The following is a 21,681-nucleotide window of genomic DNA, read 5'->3' as shown; positions in this document are numbered from 1 at the left end:
ACATTTTTAAACTTGGGATTGGTAGGGTATGTGTTCCTTGCAATTAATGTACACTGCTCAAAAAAATAAAGGGAACACTCAAATAACACATCCTAGATCTGAATGAATGAAATAATCGTATTAAATACTCCTTTCTTTACATAGTTGAATGTGCTGACAACAAAATCACACAAAAATTATCAATGGAAATCAAATTTATCAACCCATGGATGTCAGGATTTGGAGTCACCCTCAAAATTTAAGTGGAAAACCACACTACAGGCTGATCCAACTTTGATGTAATGTCCTTAAAACAAGTCAAAATGAGGCTCAGTAGTGTGTGTGGCCTCCACGTGCCTGTATGACCTCCCTACAACGCCTGGGCATGCTCCTGATGAGGTGGCGGATGGTCTCCTGAGGGATCTCCTCCCAGACCTGGACTAAAGCATCCGCCAACTCCTGGACAGTCTGTGGTGCAACGTGGCGTTGGTGGATGGAGCGAGACATGATGTCCCAGATGTGCTCAATTGGATTCAGGTCTGGGGAACGGGCGGGCCAGTCCATAGCATCAATGCCTTCCTCTTGCAGGAACTGCTGACACACTCCAGCCACATGAGGTCTAGCATTGTCTTGCATTAGGAGGAACCCAGGGCCAACCGCACTAGCATATGGTCTCACAAGGGGTCTGAGGATCTCATCTCGGTACCTAATGGCAGTCAGGCTACCTCTGGCGAGCACATGGAGGGCTGTGCGGCCCCCCAAAGAAATGCCACCCCACACCATGACTGACCCACCACCAAACCGGTCATGCTGGAGGATGTTGCAGGCAGCATAACGTTCTCCATGGCGTCTCCAGACTCTGTCATGTCTGTCACATGTGCTCAGTGTGAACCTGCTTTCATCTGTGAAGAGCACAGGGCGCCAGTGGCGAATTTGCCAATCTTGGTGTTCTCTAGAAAATGCCTAACGTCCTGCACGGTGTTGGGCTGTAAGCACAACCCCCACCTGTGGACGTCGGGCCCTCATACCACCCTCATGGAGTCTGTTTCTGACCGTTTGAGCAGACACATGCACATTTGTGGCCTGCTGGAGGTCATTTTGCAGGGCTCTGGCAGTGCTCCTCCTGCTCCTCCTTGCACAAAGGCGGAGGTAGCAGTCCTTCTGCTGAGTTGTTTCCCTCCTACGGCCTCCTCCACGTCTCCTGATGTACTGGCCTGTCTCCTGGTAGTGCCTCCATGCTCTGGACACTACGCTGACAGACACAGCAAACCTTCTTGCCACAGCTCGCATTGATGTACCATCCTGGATGAGCTGCACTACCTGAGTCACTTGTGTGGGTTGTAGACTCTATCTCATGCTACCACTTGAGTGAAAGCACCGCCAGCATTCAAAAGTGACCAAAACATCAGCCAGGAAGCATAGGAACTGAGAAGTGGTCTGTGGTCACCACCTGCAAAACCAGTCCTTTATTGGGGGTGTCTTGCTAATTGCCTATAATTTCCACCTGTTGTCTATTCCATTTGCACAACAGCATGTGACATGTATTGTCAATCAGTGTTGCTTCCTAAGTGGACAGTTTGATTTCACAGAAGTGTGATTGACTTGGAGTTACATTGTGTTGTTTAAGTGTTCCCTTTATTTTTTTGAGCAGTGTATGATGTCTGGCTGACTCCTTGTGGACAATGAGAGATATGACCTCTCCCTCTCGCCCTCTCTCTGTCTCTCTCTCTGTCTCTGTCTCTGTCTCTGTCTCTCTCTCTCTCTCTCTCTCTCTCTCTCTCTCTCTCTCTCTCTCTCTCTCTCTCTCTCTCTCTCTCTCTCTCTCTCTCTCTCCCCCTCTCTCTCTCTCTCTCTCTCTCTCTCTCTCTCTCTCTATATATATATATATATATATTGCGGCACAGCTTGTCTCCATAGCAATAGGAGGAGTTTGAGGTGGGTCGCTGTCCATGGTGCTGAACTGTAAGAGCTTTCATTGAGGAAAATGCTGCCGATAGAAAGAGGAATGTAGTGTGTGTGTGTGTGTGAAGGCACACACGTACGTGCTCATGTGCACATCAGCATATAGGTGTGTATGTCAGTGCACATGCATATGTATGAGAGAGAGGGACTGAGAATGGTGGGAGATAGAGGAAGGGAAAGACTCAGAGACAGAGAGAGGGAGAGCAAGAGAGCAGAGGTTTGTGGGGGTTGGTACTACAGATAGAAGGTGCTGACTGTTGTAACTGGAGCACTCTGCAGGGGCTTGAATATGATTACTGTAATACTGGAGTGTCAAGCAATAGCTAGTATGAGTTGAAGATTACTTCATTATCAGTGCCTAAGATGACATACAGTATGGTGATAATGAAGTGGCATTCACCCTAGCCAAACATAGAGATTGTGTCATGATCTCTGAAATATTTTGTGCAAAGACAATCACACTGCAGAAACATTAAATTAGATAGAGAGCGAGCGAGAGGGACAGAACAGCCAGAAGGAGAGAGGGAATGATGGAGACAAAATAGAAAGCAGGGTGTTCATGATAATCTCCCCTCCTCCGTAATCACAGGAAGGTGGTGCGGTTGTCACGGCAACCGTTTCCTAGGTGCCGGGTGGTTCCTGGCAACCAGGCCAATCCCATCAATCATTTGCAGCGGACTGCAGGGTAGAGGCTCTGTCTCTGTGCTGTCATATTGGAGATCATCCATCAGTGTTTCACTGTGCAGTGTGGGCAGTCTTTAAGATAAGAAGAAAATCACCAGGAGAAAGCTGTGTTTCTACCTTTTACTTCCTTCATATTAACCTCTCCCTCAGTTTAATACTCAATCTCCCTGATTTAGCACGGAGCACTGGAGTGAGAAACTGGGTCATCATCATTGTCTGACGATTTAAGTATCCTATCAACACCGATAACTTCAATTATGGCCTTCGGAAAGACAATGGACCCACAGAAGCACAGATCTTAAAGCTTTATTGACATCTGCATCTACAAGCAGGACATTTAAGCAACAGAAACAACATCCAAACTGTTTTTGAATAAAAAATGTAAGCAAGGCCATTCTCTCGCACTCACTTTTTAACTCTCAACACCCCCCAGTCAGACCATAGAATCATAATGCAGGAATAAGCAGTGTAGCTACACAACAGAGACAGACACATCTGCATGATACTAAAGCAAGCAGCACATACACCCTCCTGTACCATCAAGCCAAGTGCAGAGATTACATCAGATATAAAAAGTATATTGTATTTTTAAAAAAGTACAAAGTAGATACGCCGATACAGGTTTTAAACCCCTCCATTGGTTTCCACTGAACATCTGTTCTGTCAAAGTAGAGCTTAAAATCTCAGGTCACATCACCCAGCCACCCAGCCACCCAGCCACCCAGCCACTGGCTGCTTAGGAGATTTTCTCAAAATGCCTGGGATCTAAATGAATCCAGATGGTATTTTATGCCTTGACTTGAATCTGGATTAAGCACCATTATCTCATTCTCCTCAAGTCACATGTACTGGTATAACGCAGGAGACCCATAAAGAGCTCATGAGCTGAATTTAGTCTAATGTTTTCTGTAACCTACATTTGGAATAAACTTGTCTTCATACAAGGCTCAGGCAGCATATCCTCCCCACAGGCAGAGCAGGCAGAGCCCAAATCATTAGTGTAGTAGCCAGACATCTGTGTCCAACACCATCAGCCCTCAGACCCACACAGTGACATGACCTCACATTGTGAGGGGAGGTGAGGTCATGATTCACACAGGGCTTTAAATGGGAAGAGAGAGATAAAGACAGAATTGGAGAGTTGATTAGAACTTCAAACTATGACTGCACTGCAGTCTGTGGTAGATGAGTGGTGTAACCAGGTCTGGATTCAGTGGAAATCACTGTGAATAAGAATAGCTTATTGTGTTCCCATGAAACCTATATGATTGAGATATATACAGTAGTATTTAAGTTCAGTATTTCATTTCAAATGAAGACTGGATGGATTGTGAGTGCAGGGCCTATAAGGTCATGCATGCACTGACGTCAAAGGAATAGCATAGTAGCATAATCTTTCTGTCTCACTCTCGTCTACAGTTTCTTTCTCCTTATCTCTCTCTCTCTCCTTCTTTTGGCCTTTTCCCTCCATTGTGACATGTATATACTGCTGTCTGTTCTAGTTTCTCATTTCTAAGACCTAATGCCTTGCATTAAATCTCTGCAGAAGAGCTACTCTGTATGTCTATAAATTTAAAATAACATTTTGGCTAAATTCTTAAGCAGCGGAGCGCTACATTCATATTTCATGAAATAATTTAGATTGTCTGTCTGTACACTGTATCAGATAAAACATTTGAATGATGTATTGCAATACAAATGTCATACAGTAGGCTACACAATGCACTTGAATAAGTCACATAAAAAGCAGTGTTAAGAATTGTTAGGTCAAAATATCCAATAAAAACATGACAATTCATAAAACATTGTAAACTTTAAAAACATGGCCAGAGTAGTGTATTGCACCATGCCAACATAAATACATTTCAAATATACAACAATAAATACTTTTTTTAAACAGTCTTATTTTTTTAGTGAATATAGTAACATTTCTTATTTAAAGTACACATGGTTTCTTCCTCTAAGCCTCCTGTTTAACACTGAATTCTCCTTTAGCTGATTCTCTGAGGCTTGTTCACAGTGACAGGGACACTGGGAGTGTGGGATGGAGTAAGTGTTACAGTAATCGGAACCTGGCAGAGGCCTGTGCAGTTTAGTTGAGAAAGCTCAGATAGAGGTATGATAAGTTGTTGTAAAGTGAACCCCTTTAGTGCCTCAGATATTCTACATACAGTGTTGGCTACGTTGACCCTTATATTGCCCTGCTTAGGCAGGTAGGAGCTAAATATGTGTTTTTCTTGCTGTCCTGAGTTTTTCCTTGGACATGATTCTCACACTAAAAATGGATTCTAGTCTGTGCTTTATATAGACATGCTGAGCAGGAAATGTTTATCATCAAAATATACTAAATATAGCACCAGTGTCAAATGTGCTCATGAAGATTTGAACCGTGAGAATATATTAAGTGAAGTGGAGTAAGATGGGGTACTTCTCTCCTACCTGACTCATTGAATGATGGGTATGAGGTATTGATCTATCTTGTTACCAACTCAACATGCACCTCCCATAATACCATGTCTCAGGAGATTCATAATCCCATACCATAGGCTGATGTTCAGAGTCAAAAACATAATTCAACACATTCAAGAAAATTCGTAAGGTCTAGAAAGCCAAATGATGAAAAATGTTAATCTTATTTCTAAACAATATTTACTAAAGTTGCACACTACACATTCACAGATGAACAAATATAGTTATTTCACTAGCTAACTGAGTTATGGCATTGGCAAAATGGTTCTCTTGTACTCTATTGTTTTTTTTAGTTTTAGTTTTATTGTGACCTCTCACACATACCCCAATAACGCATTATGACATCACAATGATGAGGAACCCTCACAAGTACACAACAGAATATCCCTTTTGTGTCATGTGTTTCTTGGAGAAGTAAGGTAGGATTTTGGAAGATATTGAGTGCCTGGTCCCACATTTACAGTCAAAAGTCCCAGGGAGGGTGTTATGCATAATGACATCAGTCCAATGTCGTCTGAAAGACCTTATGTTTGAAGTTCCTTTCTTCTTTATGATATTTTCTAAATATAAGTACCTATTGATGTAGCCATGCAGATTCATGCTTGATGGAAGATGATAAAGGTAGTATACAGTTGCTGAGGTGGTTGGTGTGGTATGTTTGGGCAGAGGGTTCGACGAGCTGCCCCCAGAGGTAAATGTTGGATCCCAGTGATTGAAGGAGGGGTGTTGGTCACTCTTAACTTCTTTGAACGTTCTGCAGCGGAATACCCCAGATTGAGGACATCATGGCAGGTCACTGCTGGCCCTGGAATCCTGCCAATAAATAGAAAATACAGTCAGCCAATAGGAGGCGGAGAGAGGAGGAGATCAGTTTGACTGACAGCCTATAAGGAGTCACAACTCATGCAACTGTTAAGATCTCCAACTGGGGCTTGACTGGTTATTTCCACCATCAATCAAACATGGGTGGGCATTAGATACTGAGTTGCTTACTTTTGCAGTCATAAACAATTATCATGCCTCTGGATTATGCAGGGAGGTGTGCATGTTGAGTTCCATCGAATTGTCTACATGGGCTATTTGTCAAATCATTATATTTTATTATCCCAACAGGAATTGCGAAATTACAGAATGGCCAAATTGCAGAATGGATCTATCATGTGCATTTAGGTCAGATTAAAAAGCAAGCAAGTAAAATTTGAATAAAACCAAACAAATTACAAAAATAGGGAAACAGAAAGGGAGACGTACCATAGAGACATGCACATCACAGTTTGGAGGACTGGGGGATAGGCAGCCTGGTGTTTCAAATACTTTAGTGCAATTGTGTATGTGTGCGTGTGTGTGTGTGTGTGTGTGTGTGTGTGTGTGTGTGTGTGTGTGTTGCAGGGCTAATGGTACTATGTCTATGGAGGCCACAGTTAGTCTGTGTTAGTTAGACTGTGGCCAACAGGCACTGAGCAGCTCATCATTTCATTATTTCTCCCTGTATTGGGTCAATGATGAGATGTGGCTGCTGGGGAGCAGGGGCAGAGCCAAAGTATGCAGGGATGTGTGTGGGTGTGGCAGAGGGACTGGATGCAGCCACTGCTCTGAAGGTGGTGTGCACTCTGAGCTCAGGACCAGGACAGTGCATATCTTAATCCTCTCCTTTATCTGTGCTAGCTAGCGCTTTACCATGAGTCTCTGCCAAACAAACCACGTATTGTCATTACTGCTCTGACCTGGCAGCCACTTTGGGCCTAATCTCAGCTGTCAGTGATTGGTTTCCCGCTTTAGAGAGATTTCCCAATCTAATCACAGATGCATCACAATGAAGGTCAATGGAAAGAAGAGTGTGCAGTGTGTGTCAGGGGAGGGGGACAGAAAACAAATAGAGAAAGGGATAGAGAAAGAGAGACCAGGAATTCAACCTTCTCTCTCTGCATCCTCTCTGGGAATCAATGTCTGTCTGCTCTTTGCTGACATTTTATAATCCATGCCCCTTTTTACAAAGGAGACTGTACTCTGCCTACACAGATTCAAACCCACATTAGGGGTGATAAAAGTGACAATTCGACCTCCTGTCATTAGAGCAGGACAGGTACACTTGCACAAAAAAACAGTGAGAAACACAATTCTAGATTGAGCTACACCAATCACAGTGCTCCTACATCATGTTACCAGCAACCAGCATACCTCCAGCTGTAGAATGGGCTTCCTTTCATTTTGAGTACTTTAGAATAGAAAAAGAGACAGGTTCAATGGTCAGAGTCCAACACACACACACACACTTTTCCAAAACACAAGCTCCACTAATCCAATCCAAATCTCTTGTTAGTTTTCATGTCATCTCAGTACAATAGAGAGAAGACTGCGTTGTCCCTAAGTCAGAGCTCAAATTAAAACAGTACTTCAGTTAGACAAGGTTTGCCTCTTATTGGGCCTGCAACCTGGAAAATAAAATGCACACAGACAAACATACATCAACACAAAAGTCATTAGAATAAACTAACAATGTCATACAATGTTTAGCATACACTGGCTTTCACATTATACTGTACAGAGCTCACATCAGTTCATTATTTTCACCCAGGTTAGTTTTATTATTATACAAACCCCAGTCCTGGTTTTTGCAATTCAGCTCAGAGAGTTGTAGTGTCTGAGACAACAGCAGACAGACGTTCTTGGAAAGCCATTTTTTGTTATTAAAATTGCATGAACTGCAAGCAAAGAATGAGAGGAAGTGGCAGTAACATGACTTGGGAATTAGCATGGCTCAATGACTTACATAAGCAAACTGAGCTAAACCCCAGTAGCGTGAATGACTGCAGGGCAAATTATAAGTGAATAAGTGTTTCTGTTATGTCTGCATAACACTTACACAGTAATAGCCTAGCCGTGTTCATACACCACGGGACTTGAACTGAGCTTAAAGGGATACTGTGAGAATCTTGTTCTACTTACCCAGAGTCCGATGAACTTGTGGATACTATGTTTATGTCTGCGTGCAGTATGAAGGAAGTTAGCGGTAGTTTCAGGGGCCAATGCTAACTAGCGGTAGTGCAATTACTGGAAGTCTACAGGTACAGGAGCTACTCGCAGTATCCCTTTAGCAAAACACTAGAAAAGCTGCAGACATCCCATACATAGAGGACATTCCTGCAAAATATTTATTTAACAAACCAAACTCAACCCTGGTCAGATAAGTAGTTATAAATAGTACAGTACTACTGTATCGGTTCATTAACTGGAGTGTAACCTGTCAGAGAAGTAGTTATAAATATTACAATACTACTGTATCGGTTCAATAACTGGAGTGTAACCTGTTCGATAAGTAGTTATAAATAGTACAGTAACCTGTCAGTAAACATAAAAGGCTGAGAGCTGCACTGAGGTGACACAGGGTCTATAGGCTCCTCCTCTCAGAGGAATATGACATTGTAAAGTGGGTCCAACGGTCAGTCGGTCTGAAGGATGCGCAGTGGAAACACATAGAAACCTGCAGAGGTGGCTTTGGTCTCAAAAATAATGCAGAGGTGGCTCTGGTTTAAAAAATAATGGAAAAAAACGTTGTTTTTTTTACAAAACAAGGCCTTTTTGAATATTATTTGAACGCGTCCTTCATTCATGTAATCAGTGACTGCATTATAGGCTCAATGAAAGCAAGGCTACTGCTTTCATCAATCCAACCTTGTCAGATGTGTGATTACATGAAGGAAGGAAGAGTGTGCATTTCATATAAGGAAGTATATGTCACAGGAAAACTGCTCTGGGCCTCCATCTCAGAGGTGCACATACCTGTAGCGTGGATGCTCTTGAGTCGCTGGTCTCTGTAGGACCTGTGCTTCTGGGTATACTGGACACAAAGTAGCCTGCTCCCTTGGGTACTATAGGCTGTCTGACAACCACCTTGCCTTTCCTGGTCTCTGCTAGAAACAGGCTGTACCAGTAGGCATCACTGGAGATGAGGGTGGAATCGGCTATGGTGGAGCTCCTCTGGCTGATGATACTGTTTCTGCTGATCACACTGTTCCTGTTCAGACTGTTCAGATTCATATTCATAGCAGGAGGCATCTTCATGGGCTTCGGTTTCTGACACTTCAGCACGATGACCACCAATATGGTGATCAATAGCAGAAAGGACACTGAGCCCAAACCAATGACCAAATACAGATTTAAGTCGGTGAACAAGTCATATTCCAAAGGCACCTCAGTCGTTTCTGAGAATGGTGTCACCATGTGTTCTACTGTTGATATCTTGATGGTAACTGTAGAGGAAAGAGCTGGGTCTCCATTGTCTTTGGCGACAATAACCAGCCTCTGATGACGGGGGTCCCGATAGCTGAACATTCTGGTGGTACGGATCTCCCCATTGTACTGATCTAGACTGAAGAGGGTAGAGTCACTGATCTGTAGAAGCTGATATGTGACCCGTGAATTCTGTAATGAGTCTGCGTCAATGGCGATTACTTTGGCGACTAGGAATCCTTTATCAGTGGACCTCGGTATCACCTCTTCAATAACTGAGCCCTGCGCGCGCCAAGGTGACACTATGAGCGGGGTGTTGTCATTCTGGTCCAGAATGATGATGTGAACTGTCACATTGCTGTTCAGTGGAGGAACCCCAGAGTCTCTGGCCTCTATATGGAAAAGGAACTCCCTCTCCCTCTCAAAGTCAAAGGTCTTCAGAGCGTAAAGGTTGCCATTCTCTGGATTAATGGAGAAAAGCATGGACATAGATGTGTTGATGATCTCCTTCTCCATGATAAAATAGACCAGATACTGGTTCTCATGGAGGTCCGGGTCAAAAGCACTGAGTGACGTCAACAGTGCGCCGGGGACATTGTTCTCCACAACATGGATTGTGTAGAACGACTGGGGGAATATTGGCGAGTTATCGTTGACATCCAATATCTCCAAGGTGATTGTCTCATTGTCAGATAAGCGAGGTGTTCCTTTGTCTGTGACTATGAAAGTGATTTCATATCTTGGAATTCTCTCACGGTCCAGTGGTTCTGAAACATGCAGAGCAAAGTAATCCTCCGAAGACTTATTAAGAAAGAAGGGTAGGGATGGTTGTTGGTTCAAAGTGAGCTCAACTTCACCGTTGTCCCCAGAGTCCCTGTCACTTATACTGATCACTGCTATTAATGTTCCTATGGCAACATCTTCCTTGACCGTGCTTTTAAAAGATGTAATGGTAACCTCGGGATAGTTGTCATTCAGATCGGTAATAAATACCATTATTTTACAATCTCCGGATAATGAATTAGATCCTTGGTCTCTGGCTTGAATATATATATCGAAACTGTGGCTCTCCTCAAAATCAATCACATCCTTCACCTTTATTTCCCCTGTATTTGAATTTAGAGAGAACTTTTCTTGTGTCTTCTCGGATGTATATAACGTGTATGAATATATCATCTCTGCGTTGGTGCCCTCGTCCAAGTCTGTTGCGTTCAAGGTCATTACTGGAGTTCCAATTGGGGAGTTCTCAGTTACATTAATAGCATATATCGGCTGGTTAAAAAAGGGGGCGTTGTCATTGATATCCAGAACCCTAACGATGATACTGGCTGTGCCTGAGCGTGCAGGGACCCCGCCATCTACAGCGGTTAGTATTAAATTATGAACCGTCTGTTCCTCTCGGTCTAAATTACTGTTGAGAACTAAATCTACGTATTTAGAGCCATCGCTTCCCATCTGTATGTCAATTGTAAAATACTTGCTTTCGCTTAAATAGTAAGTCTTAATAGAATTCGCACCGACATCTGCATCCACAGCATTTGTCAAAGAGAATCTCTCTCCTGCAGCGGTAGATTCTGAAATATCCAAGTGCATTGTCTCCCTTCGAAAGACAGGTGCATTGTCATTTATGTCCATGATTTCAAGCTCAATGTTAAAAATACGAATGGGATTTTCAAATATGACATCCATTTTCAGAAAACAAGACGTTGTCTTGCTCGAGCAAATGTATTCCCTATCTATCTTTTCAAGTATGAACAGGTCTCCCGTTTCTTTGTTAATGTCCAGATATTTCTTACTGTGGATGATGTCAAGCTTTGCCTTGCGTGTTATCAGAGTGCGAAGGTCAAGTCCCAAATCTGTAGCCAGGTTTGCAACAACGGAACCCTCTTGCATTTCCTCGGGAATAGAGTAGCGATTAATGGACAAAGCAATTCCCCACATCGCGTTGAATACAAAGACAACGGTGACGCACCTTGCCCAGACAGTTGCAATGGAAAGCGCCATTATTGCAAAAAAATATGATAAATTATGTAAATACTTGAAGCAATCCGTTGAAGCCGAATACCTTTACATCTACGAGCTATTGCCTACGTGAGAAACAATCGGTAGCCTTCTGTTCTACACCGGGGAATTCATGCCGAGCTTCCACGCGATACAACTGCGGTGCGCTGCTCTCCCAATCGTGATGACGTATGCTTGGTAGTCGTCATTGAAAAGGAACAGCGACATGGTGTGTGCTATGTAAAATGGTTCTACTTGATTATGAATGTTATGGTTTCGAATGTAACGTTAATGCATGTTTACAGACGAAAAGTAATATTTCGAAAGGTTATTGCAATAAGCCCTGGTAAACCATTTCCTATGTGAGGCACTAACGGCTGCCTGTTTAAAAAGTTCGCATATGCACATTGTCTGAGATTCTGTGGTTGCACTCTAATTCTGTGGTTGTTCTCTCTTCTCGGGAAATGTATGAATACCAATTTAATGAAGTACAACAAATCCAACGCAAGTCCTCAATAGTAATTTCAGCCCCACACCGTATGGACAGCGCCACACTACATGCCTTCAAAAAATATTGTTTGGATGACGAGCTCTATAATGACCAGAAGTGTTATTAATATTGAAGTAGATGTCAAGCCAAAGTTGTTTCCACTATTATAGGCTATTGTGTGTCTGTGTGATAAAGGAGCATTAGCACGGTGTCCAATATTGGTCTGTAAAACATGCAAAACAGGTAGGCCTAAAAAAGTATGCACGTGAAAGTAAAGCATTGCAATTATTCTACATACCCTCATATCTTAAAAAGCTGCTATTTGTGATAATCAGCACCTCAAAGCCACAACTCTACCCTGTACACTAGCACACGGTAAATTGCTGCGTGCTGCTTTGGCCGCCCAGAATGGCTCGCTTGTGGGCGTGCTGGCAGAACATTCAGGCTGTCTAGAATATTGCAGCATATAGCAGCAGTTCGGTTGTGCATCAACAATTCAGCATAGAAAATGTGTATGAAGGTCTGGTTATTAAATGAATTTATTCATAGGTACAGTGAGGGAAAAAAGTATTTGATCCCTGCTGATTTTGTACGTTTGCCCACTGACAAAGAAATTATCAGTCTATAATTTTAATGGTAGGTTTATTTGAACAGTGAGAGACAGAATAACATTAAAAAAATCCAGAAAAAAGCATGTCAAAAATGTTATACATTGATTTGCATTTTAATGAGGGAAATAAGTATTTGACCCCCTCTCAATTAGAAAGATTTCTGGCTCCCAGTTGTCTTTTATACAGGTAACGAGCTGAGAATAGGAGCACACTCTTAAAGGGAGTGCTCCTAATCTCAGTTTGTTACTTGTATAAAAGACACCTGTCCACAGAAGCAATCAATCAATCAGATTCCAAAGTCTCCACCATGGCCAATACCAAAGAGCTCTCCAAGGATGTCAGGGACAAGATTGTAGACCTACACAAGGCTGGAATGGGCTACAAGACCATCGCCAAGCAGCTTGGTGAGAAGGTGACAACAGTTGGTGTGATTATTCGCAAATGGAAGAAACACAAAAGAACTGTCAATCTCCCTCGGCCTGGGGCTCCATGCAAGATCTTTCCTCGTGGAGTTGCAATGATCATGAGAACGGTGAGGAATCAGCCCAGAACTACACGGGAGGATCTTGTCAATGATCTCAAGGCAGCTAGGACCATAGTCACCAAGAAAACAATTGGTAACACAATACGCCGTGAAGGACTGAAATCCTGCAGCGCCCGCAAGGTCCCCCTGCTCAAGAAAGCACATATACATGCCCATCTGAAGTTTGCCAATGAACATCTGAATGATTCAGAGGAGAACTGGGTGAAAGTGTTGTGGTTGAGCTCTTTGGCATCAACTCAACTCGCCGTGTTTGGAGGAGGAGGAATGCTGCCTATGACCTCAAGAACACCATCCCCACCGTCAAACATGGAGGTGGAAACATTATGCTTTGGGGGTGTTTTTCTGCTAAGGGGACAGGACAAATTCACCGCATCAAAGGGACTATGGGCAGGGCCGTGTACTGTCAAATCTTGGGTGAGAACCTCCTTCCCTCAGCCAGGGCATTGAAAATGAGTCGTGGATGGGTATTCCAGCATGACAATGACCCAAAACACACGGCCAAGGCAACAAAGGAGTGGCTCAAGAAGAAGCACATTAAGGTCCTGGAGTGGCCTAGCCAGTCTCCAGACCTTAATCCCATAGAAAATATGTGGAGGGAGCTGAAGGTTCGAGTTGCCAAACGTCAGGCTCGAAACCTTAATGACTTGGAGAAGATCTGCAAAGAGGAGTGGGACAAAATCCCTCCTGAGATGTGTGCAAACCTGGTGGCCAACTACAAGAAATGTCTGACCTCTGTGATTGCCAAGAAGGGTTCTGCCACCAAGTACTAAGTCATGTTTTGCAGAGGGGTCAAACACTTATTTCCCTCATTAAAATGCAAATCAATTTATAACATTTTTGACATGCTTTTTTCTGGATGTTTTTGTTGTTATTCTGTCTCTCACTGTTCAAATAAACCTACCATTAAAATGATAGACTGATCATGTCTTTGTCAGTGGGCAAACGTACAAAATCAGCAGGGGATCAAATACTTTTTCCCCTCAGTGTACTGTATAGCTAGCTAGCTAAGTTAATTAAATATCACCGCATATTAGCTAGCTATCTTGATGTACTTATCATTGTAAAAAATAAACTCCAAATGCATTTGTAGGTAGGTAGCTAACAGCCATGGAGGAGGGTAAAAGGATAGCAGCTCCAACTGTCAAAGAAGGGAGAGAGTATGCTATTCTGGATAGGGCAGGTTCTTTTGTGTAGTTCCAGTCCCTAGAAGTGAGGACAGAGATAATAGTAACATAACATTCAGGCTGTCTAATTTGAGTATAATGAAGTCTGTTTCTTGTGATGTTTTCTGTCCTCAGATACAGCGAGTTGTGAAAGCGGCAGGTAGCTTAGTGGTTAAGAGCGTTGTGCCAGTAACCGAAAGGTTGCTGGTTCTAATCCCCGAGCCAACTAGGTGAAAAATCTGTCGATGTGCCCTTGAGCAAGGCACTTAACCCTAATTGCTCATGTAAGTCGCTCTGGATAAGAGCGTCTGCTAAATGATTAAAATGTAAAATGTAAAGCCTGTCTGCAGATGAAGAGGTCCCAGTGATTCTCAGTCCTGGTCTTGGGGAATCAAAGGGGTGCACATTTTTGTGTTTGCCTTAGCACTACACAGCTCATTCAAATGATTAACGCATCATCAAGCTGCAAGTGTTATTTATGTATTCATTTGTGATGCTATCCTTGATATGATCCTGCTGTTGTCACATGCTACACATGCACGTGTGTGCACATGCATATATCTATCAAATGTTATCATGATTTGTTATAAGAGATATTATACTTTAGTAATCCACAATGACCTGGTGATGTAAAAGTTTAATAATGACATTATCTTCGATATTCCTACAGATACCTTGCAACTGGAGATTCCTTCAAAACGATTGCTTACAGTTACAGTGTAGGGCACTGCACGGTTGGGTGACCAGGGCCATCTGGGACTGCTTCCTAGGGGAATTCAGGCATGTGAAGGCTACCTGGTCCTGCATAACTTCATGAGGATGGACACAAGGACCAGGAGGGGATCTGCAGTTCACCTCTGTGTGCCAGAGGAGAGGTCTGCTGCTGTGCAGGATGTTTAAAGGATGGGGGCCAACAATGCAGCACGGGAGGCAATCCGTGTGCAGGAGATCTTCACCTCCTACTTCTTCGAAGACGGTGCTGTTCCCTGGCAACACCATAGACTACACTATGCACAACCAAAGGCTCTTTTTAGAGCCATCCACATTGCAATAAGAGTATTCTTTCACTTACTTAGCTATGTCAACTGCAGTTATTCAATTCCCAGTTTCTCTCCCTTTGATTTCTACCTCTCAGGTGAGGGTGCTGTTTAGGTAAGGGTGATGTCTGTACAAAAACAAAACAGGATCTTTTAAGAGTCACCCATATTGACAAAATGTAGAACAATTAGACACCCTATAACCCACACCTGCACACTCGTGTATCAATCTGATTGATGGATTGTGTTGTGCAGTAAACAGGCTCAGGTGTATAACTATGGCTCCTTCCACCTTCAAAGAATAGGCAAGAGGACCAACCATGGATAATATTAAGACAATTAATTATTTCCATTTACATAGCTATGACATATTGTTTGTCTTCATGTGTCTGGGCATGTTTTTCAGTATAAAGTACTCTGCAGCCACTTAGAGTGGACACAAGGTTAGGCCACACACACATATTCCTGTTGAACACTGTCTTTTTAACTACCTTATTTTCTCAATAGTCTCTCTCCTTCACTTCATCCCTCTCCCCCCTTCTCCCTAAATCCTCTAGGTTATATCAGCTGTGTCGGCGAACCCCTCCCGCATCTGAACTGGCTGACTCATAGAGGGCACAGCATGATCAGAGGTGAGAGGTCAATTGGTCAGGTCAACAGGAAGTATTATTAAAGATATGCTTTACATTGAAATACAGATAGAGATGTAGTTGTCCCAAAGTTAATTATCCAAGGTCAGTTTTGCAGTTCACCTCCTGATGATTATGATGACTGACAGTGATAGCATGATTAAGCCTTGTGTTTTTTTATTCTATCTCTCTCTCTCCATCTGTCTCTCGTCTGCAGGTATGTTTAATGTGAGCAAGGATGCCAACCCCCATTCCCATCATCGCCACCTCACCTGCTCTTAAGATAACCTTCCGGCCAACTGGGGGCCCAAGGCTGGTTAGGAGACACTGTTATGTAATTGTGATGACCTGAGAGAATATGAAGTTTAGTAGCACTGTAATTCATTAATCATATGCTGTCTTTCCTGCTCCTCTGTTCTTAACTCTTTCCCTCTCCGTCTTTGACACTTTATCACACCTCTCTCCCCACCTCCTCTGTCTTCCTCTGTTTTTATAATGCACACCAGATGTGCTTTGAAGTATAGATTGAACTTGTATTTATAATATAATATTACAAGTATAATATGTATAATGCATGTATTATGTACTTATAACACTTGGATAATGAACATACTCTACTACAATTGGTTCACATTCTCTGCTGGTTGAAATGAAGTCTCATTTGATGAAATACTACATATATCCTGTGTCCTCAGATCAGTACAGATGAAGGAAATTAGATATTGAGATTAACCTGTTTTAGAGTATTGAATTATACATGTATTACAAATCAGCCTTTAACTAGTGAAATAATGTGTTCTAGTCTATTGCACAGTTAAAATGTGTAACCATTGATGTCCCAAGACCAGGCTTGGTAAACACTGTTGAAGTGTATAATTGTAATACATACATGCAGACACAGCATCATTCAAAAACTGGAATTTGATACTCCTGGTATTAGATATGATTGAAAAAGAATGTCTCACAGACATTCATACCTGAACCACAGCTTTATTTGCCAAGGTAGAGTACATGATCAGTGAATATATTCAATGCACAGGCTACAATGTGGGGAACTCATGCTTGGTAATAATTACATATACAGTTGAAGTCGGAGGTTTACATGAAAACCTGCTCCAGAGCGCTCAGGATCTCAGACTGGGGTGAAGGTTCATCTTCCAACAGGACAACGACCCTAAGCACACAGCCAAGACAATGCAGGAGTGGCTTCGGGACAAGTCTCTGAATGTCCTTGAGTGGCCCAGCCAGAGCCCGGACTTGAACCCGATCGAACATCTCTGAAGAGACCTGAAAATAGCTGTGCAGCAACACTCCCCATCCAACCTGACAGAGCTTGAGAGGATCTGCAGAGAAGAATGGGAGAAACGCCCCAAATACAGGTCTGCCAGGCTTGTAGTGTCATACCCAAGAACACTCGAGGCTGTAATCGCTGCAAAGGCACTTCAACAAAGTAAAGGTTCTGAATACTTATGTAAATGTGATATTTTCATTTTTTATTTTAAATTAGCAAAAATTTATAAAAACCTGTTTTTGCTTTGTCATTATGGATTATTGTGTGTAGATTGATGAGGGAAAAAAAGAATGTAATCAATTTTAGAATAAGGCTGTAACCTAACCAAATGTGGAAAACGTCAAGGGGTCTGAATACTTTCCGATGGCACTGTATTATACCAAACGATTTACATACATAGCCAATCTGTCCCTAAAACATTAAAATACGAATTACCATTTCATACTAATGTCACAACGCCCAAAAAGCTAGCTAGCTAGCTGGCTAATGTTAGCTAGTCAGCTTGCTAAATATAGATTTTTGTAAATTAACTTCATGACAAAAAAATATGCATAATCGTTTGTCTCTACATTAACTAACATATTCCTCTCAACTGTAAATTTTTTTGCATGATTCGTTATGACCTTATACTTATTTCCTTCTATCCTAGTATTTTTGTCAACCATCTTTGCTGAAGAAAGTCTCCAGCGTTGGGTCGCATAGCGTCAACTTCGTCATGGGTACCACTGGTGATTTGCATAAAGTTGAGAAATGCTGAACTTTCCACTCTGCTTCTCACCGCTTTCCTTCCATTTAAAATGAAAGGGAAGTGGTGTTTCACCGTGCGGTACCGCCAGTAGTGTACACAAGCCGTTAGACGTCCTACAGCGATAGCGACAAGAACGAGAATGACAGGGTCTCTGAGCGACATTGACCTTGTGAATTAACTCGAATACAGATAAAAATCCAAGTCCATATTATGGCAAGAACAGCTCAAAAAAGTAAGCCCATCATTACTTTAAGACATGAAGATCAGTCAATACAGAAAATGTCAAGAACTTTGAATGTTTCTTCAAGTGCAGTCGCAATAACCATCAAGCGCTATGATGAAACTGGCTCTCATGAGGACCGCCACAGGAATGGAAGACCCAGAGTTACCTCTGCTGCAGAGGATAAGTTCATTAGAGTTACCAGCTCCAAATAAATGCTTCACAGAGTTCAAGTAACCGACACATCTCAACATCAACTGTTCAGAGGGGACTGTGTGAATCAGGCCTACACGGTCGAATTGCTGCAAAGAAACCATTACTAAAGGACACCAATAAGAAGAAGAGACCTGATTGCTCCAAGAAACACGAGCAAATTAGTCCAAATTGGAGATTTTTGGTTCCAACAGCTGTGTCTTTGTGAGACGCGGTGTGGGTGAACGGATGATCTCCGCATGTGTATTTCCCACCGTAAAGCATGGAGGAGGAGGTGTTATGGTGTGGGGGTGCTTTGTTGGTGACACTGTCTGTGATTTATTTAGAATTCAAGGCACACTTATCCTGCATGGCTACCACAGCATTCTGCAGCGATATGCCATCCCATCTGGTTTGGGCTTAGTGGGACAAACATTTGTTTTTCAACAAGACAATGACCCAACACACCTCCAGGGTGTGTAAGGGCTATTTTACCAAGAAGGAGAGTGATGGAGTGCTGCATCAGATGACCTGGCCTCCACAATCCCAAATTGAGATGGTTTGGGATGAGTCAGACCGCAGAGTGAAGGAAAAGCAGCCAACAAGTGCTCAGCATATGTGGGAACTCCTTCAAGACTGTTGGAAAAGCATTCCAGGTGAAGCTGGTTGAGAGAATCCCAAGAGTGTGCAAAGCTGTCATCAAGGCAAAGGGTTGCTATTTGAAGAATCTCAAATATAAAATATATTTTGATTTGTTTAACACTTTTCTGTTTATTACATGATTCCATATGTGTTCTTTCATAGTTTTGATGTCTTTAATATTATTCTACAATGTACAAATAAAGAAAAACCCTTGAATGAGTAGGTGTGTCCAAACTTTTGACTGGTAGTGTATATCCCAGAATGTTTGTGCATCAGTTTTCCCACAAAAGTTGGCATTTACAAAAACTTAACTTGATGTGAGAATGTCCTTTCCTCCACGCAAACTTTAGACCATGCTTACGCACATCTTCTAGTGGTTGAAGTATTGTATTGCAAGCAGGCAAGCAGGCCTAAGTATTTTGTGCAAATGGGGAATATGACACGCTTATTAATAAAAACATAATAACAAGATGCCTCCATTTGCTGTTATGAGAAAAGCTCAAATCGAGTGTGTTTTGTTTTTGGAATCTAAAAATATATCCACAGGGAAAAGCACACACAGGATATCAAAGTTATATGCTCAGTATTTTCATTTATTTAGAGCCAGAACATAAGCACCCAAAGTTTCGACTATTTTTACAGGGTGTGCTGTGTGAGCAAACTCCTGCAGTCTGTCTTCATACAAGTTCAAGTGAACAACAGGTGGCAACAATTAATCAATTCAATTATGCAATTGGTTAGCAATCAATTAGTGAGTCACAGTTGACAATATTTTTCTATATCCAATGTTTATAAAGGTATAAATATTAGACAATACATGTAGACAGAATCATAGGTCAACATGATATACACTACATGGTTTGTGGACACCTGCTCATCAAACATCTCATTCTAAAATCATGGGCATTAATATGTAGTTGGTCCCCCCTTTACTGCTATAACAGCCTCCACTCTTCTGGGAAGGCTTTCCACTAGATGTTGGAACATTGCTGTGGGGAATTGATTCCATTCAGCCACAAGAGCATTAGTGAGGTCGGGCACTGATGTTGGGCAATTAGGCCTGGCTCGCAGTCAGCATTCCAATTCATCCCAAAGGTATTCGATGGGGTTGAGGTCAGGCCTCTGTGTAGGCCAGTCAAGTTCTTTCACACTGATCTCGACGACAAACCATTTCTGCATGGACCTCGCTTTGTGCACGGGGGCATTGTCATGCTGAAACAGGAAAGGGCCTTCCCCAAACTGTTGACACAAAGTTGGAAGCACACTATTGCCTAGAATGTCATTGTATGCTGTAGCGTTAAGATTTCCCTTTACTGGAACTAAGGGGCCTAGCCCGAACCATGAAAACAGCCCCAGACCGTTATGCCTCCTCCACGTTCTCCTGGCATCCGCCAAACCCAGATTCGTCTGTTGAACTGCCTAGATGGTGAAGCATGATTAATCACTCCAGAGAACGCATTTCCACTGCTCCAGAACCCAATGGCAGCGAGCTTTACACCACTCCAGCCAATGCTTGGCATTGCGCATGGTGATCTTAGGCTTGTGTGCAGCTGCTCGGCCATGGAAACCCATTTCATGAAGCTCCCGGCGAACAGTTCTTGTGCTGACGTTGCTTCCAGAGGCATTTTGGAACTCGGTAGTGAATGTTGCAACCGAGGCGAGACGATTTTTACGCACTATGCGCTTCAGCACTCGGCGGTCCAATTCTGTGAGCTTGTGTGGCCTACCACTTCACGGCTGAGCCGTTGTTGCTTCTAGAAGTTTCCACAACAACAGCACTTACAGTTGACCGGGGCAGCTCTATGAGGGTAGAAATTTGACGAACTGACTTCTTGGAAAGGTGGCATCCTATGACAGTGCCACGTTGAAAGTCACTGAGCTCTTCAGTAAGTGCCAAGGCAGCAGCAACTCTTCCTGGGGTCCAGCAAATGTAAGGCAGTTATACAATTTAAAAAACATTACAATACATTCACATGGGGATCCATATAATAAATACAAATACAAATGCAAAAAAAAAAAACAAGATGTCACAACAAAAGATTCAGCAGTTCCTCTGGCTGCCACTAAGCTTTATCAACTACACATTTCCTCATTCCATCAAAACGATTTTGAGGTAAGTTGATCAGAATCACATGCAAAGGTCACAGGTCTGTGGAGATCTTCACAATGCCATTGGTAGACATTCCTGCTGTACCTGGTTTTAAAAAAAACAAGCACACAACACAGGATGTTTAACGAACAATATATATTTTTTGTACTTTTTACCCCTTTTGCGTGATATCCAATTGGTAGTTACAGTCTTGTCCCATCGCTGCAACTCCACTACGGACTCGGGAGAGGCGAAGGTTGAGAGCCATGCGTCCTCCGAAACACGACCCTGCCAAGACGCACTGCTTCTTGACACACTGCCCGCTTAACCTGGAAGCCAGCCACACCAATGTGTCAGAGGAAACACCGTACAGCTCGCGACCAAAGTCAGCGTGCATGCACCCAGCCCACCACAAGGAGTCGCTAGAGCGCAATGGGACAAGGACATCCCGGCCAACCAAACCCTCCCCTAACCCAGATGATGCTGTGCCAATTGTGCACCGCCTCATGGGTCTCCCAGTCGCGGCCGGCTGCGACACAGCCTGGGATCGAACCCGGGTCTGTAGTGACATCTCTAGCACTGAGATGCAGTGCCTTAGACCGCTGCGCCACTCGGGAGGCTCTAAGGAACTAAATTATATATACATACACGTGTGAATAACTAGCTTACTAACATTTACAAATGTGGGAGTAATGATTTA

At 42.8% G+C, this 21,681-nt stretch overlaps 1 protein-coding gene across 3 annotated transcripts; it reads right to left on the bottom strand.

The window, feature by feature from the left end:
* Positions 1-2,915: 2,915 nt before the first annotated feature.
* LOC121573777 (protocadherin alpha-C2) lies at positions 2,916-11,517 on the bottom strand. 3 transcript variants are annotated; one of them, XR_006002091.2, is made up of 3 exons: positions 8,875-11,517; positions 7,248-7,309; positions 2,916-5,907 (listed from the first exon to the last, which is right to left on the bottom strand). XR_006002091.2 is itself a non-coding variant. In XM_041886030.2 (3 exons), exons 1-2 carry the CDS (start codon positions 11,326-11,328, stop codon positions 7,298-7,300), a joined length of 2,466 nt encoding a protein of 821 aa, XP_041741964.2. In that variant the 5' UTR covers positions 11,329-11,517; the 3' UTR covers positions 2,916-5,907; positions 7,273-7,297. The 3 variants fall into 3 exon arrangements, 2 of the variants coding, with proteins under 2 accessions (XP_041741964.2, XP_041741963.2); XM_041886030.2 differs by having other exon boundaries at positions 7,273-7,309; XM_041886029.2 differs by lacking the exon at positions 7,248-7,309.
* Positions 11,518-21,681: the final 10,164 nt, after the last annotated feature.

The sequence above is a fragment of the Coregonus clupeaformis genome, unplaced genomic scaffold (assembly GCF_020615455.1).
Source record: "Coregonus clupeaformis isolate EN_2021a unplaced genomic scaffold, ASM2061545v1 scaf0144, whole genome shotgun sequence".
Lineage (NCBI taxonomy): Eukaryota > Metazoa > Chordata > Actinopteri > Salmoniformes > Salmonidae > Coregonus > Coregonus clupeaformis.
This window is presented reverse-complemented; position numbering and strand designations above follow the sequence as displayed.

What these genes read in the sequence shown, in the direction of transcription:
- LOC121573777 (XM_041886029.2), bottom strand. Translation starts at nt 11,328, where the DNA reads ATGGCGCTTTCCATTGCAACTGTCTGGGCAAGGTGCGTCACCGTTGTC. An exon ending in CAAGAGCATCCACGCTACAG is followed by an intron (nt 5,908 to 8,874) that starts GTATGTGCACCT and finishes ATTTATTGGCAG; the next exon opens with GATTCCAGGGCCAGCAGTGA.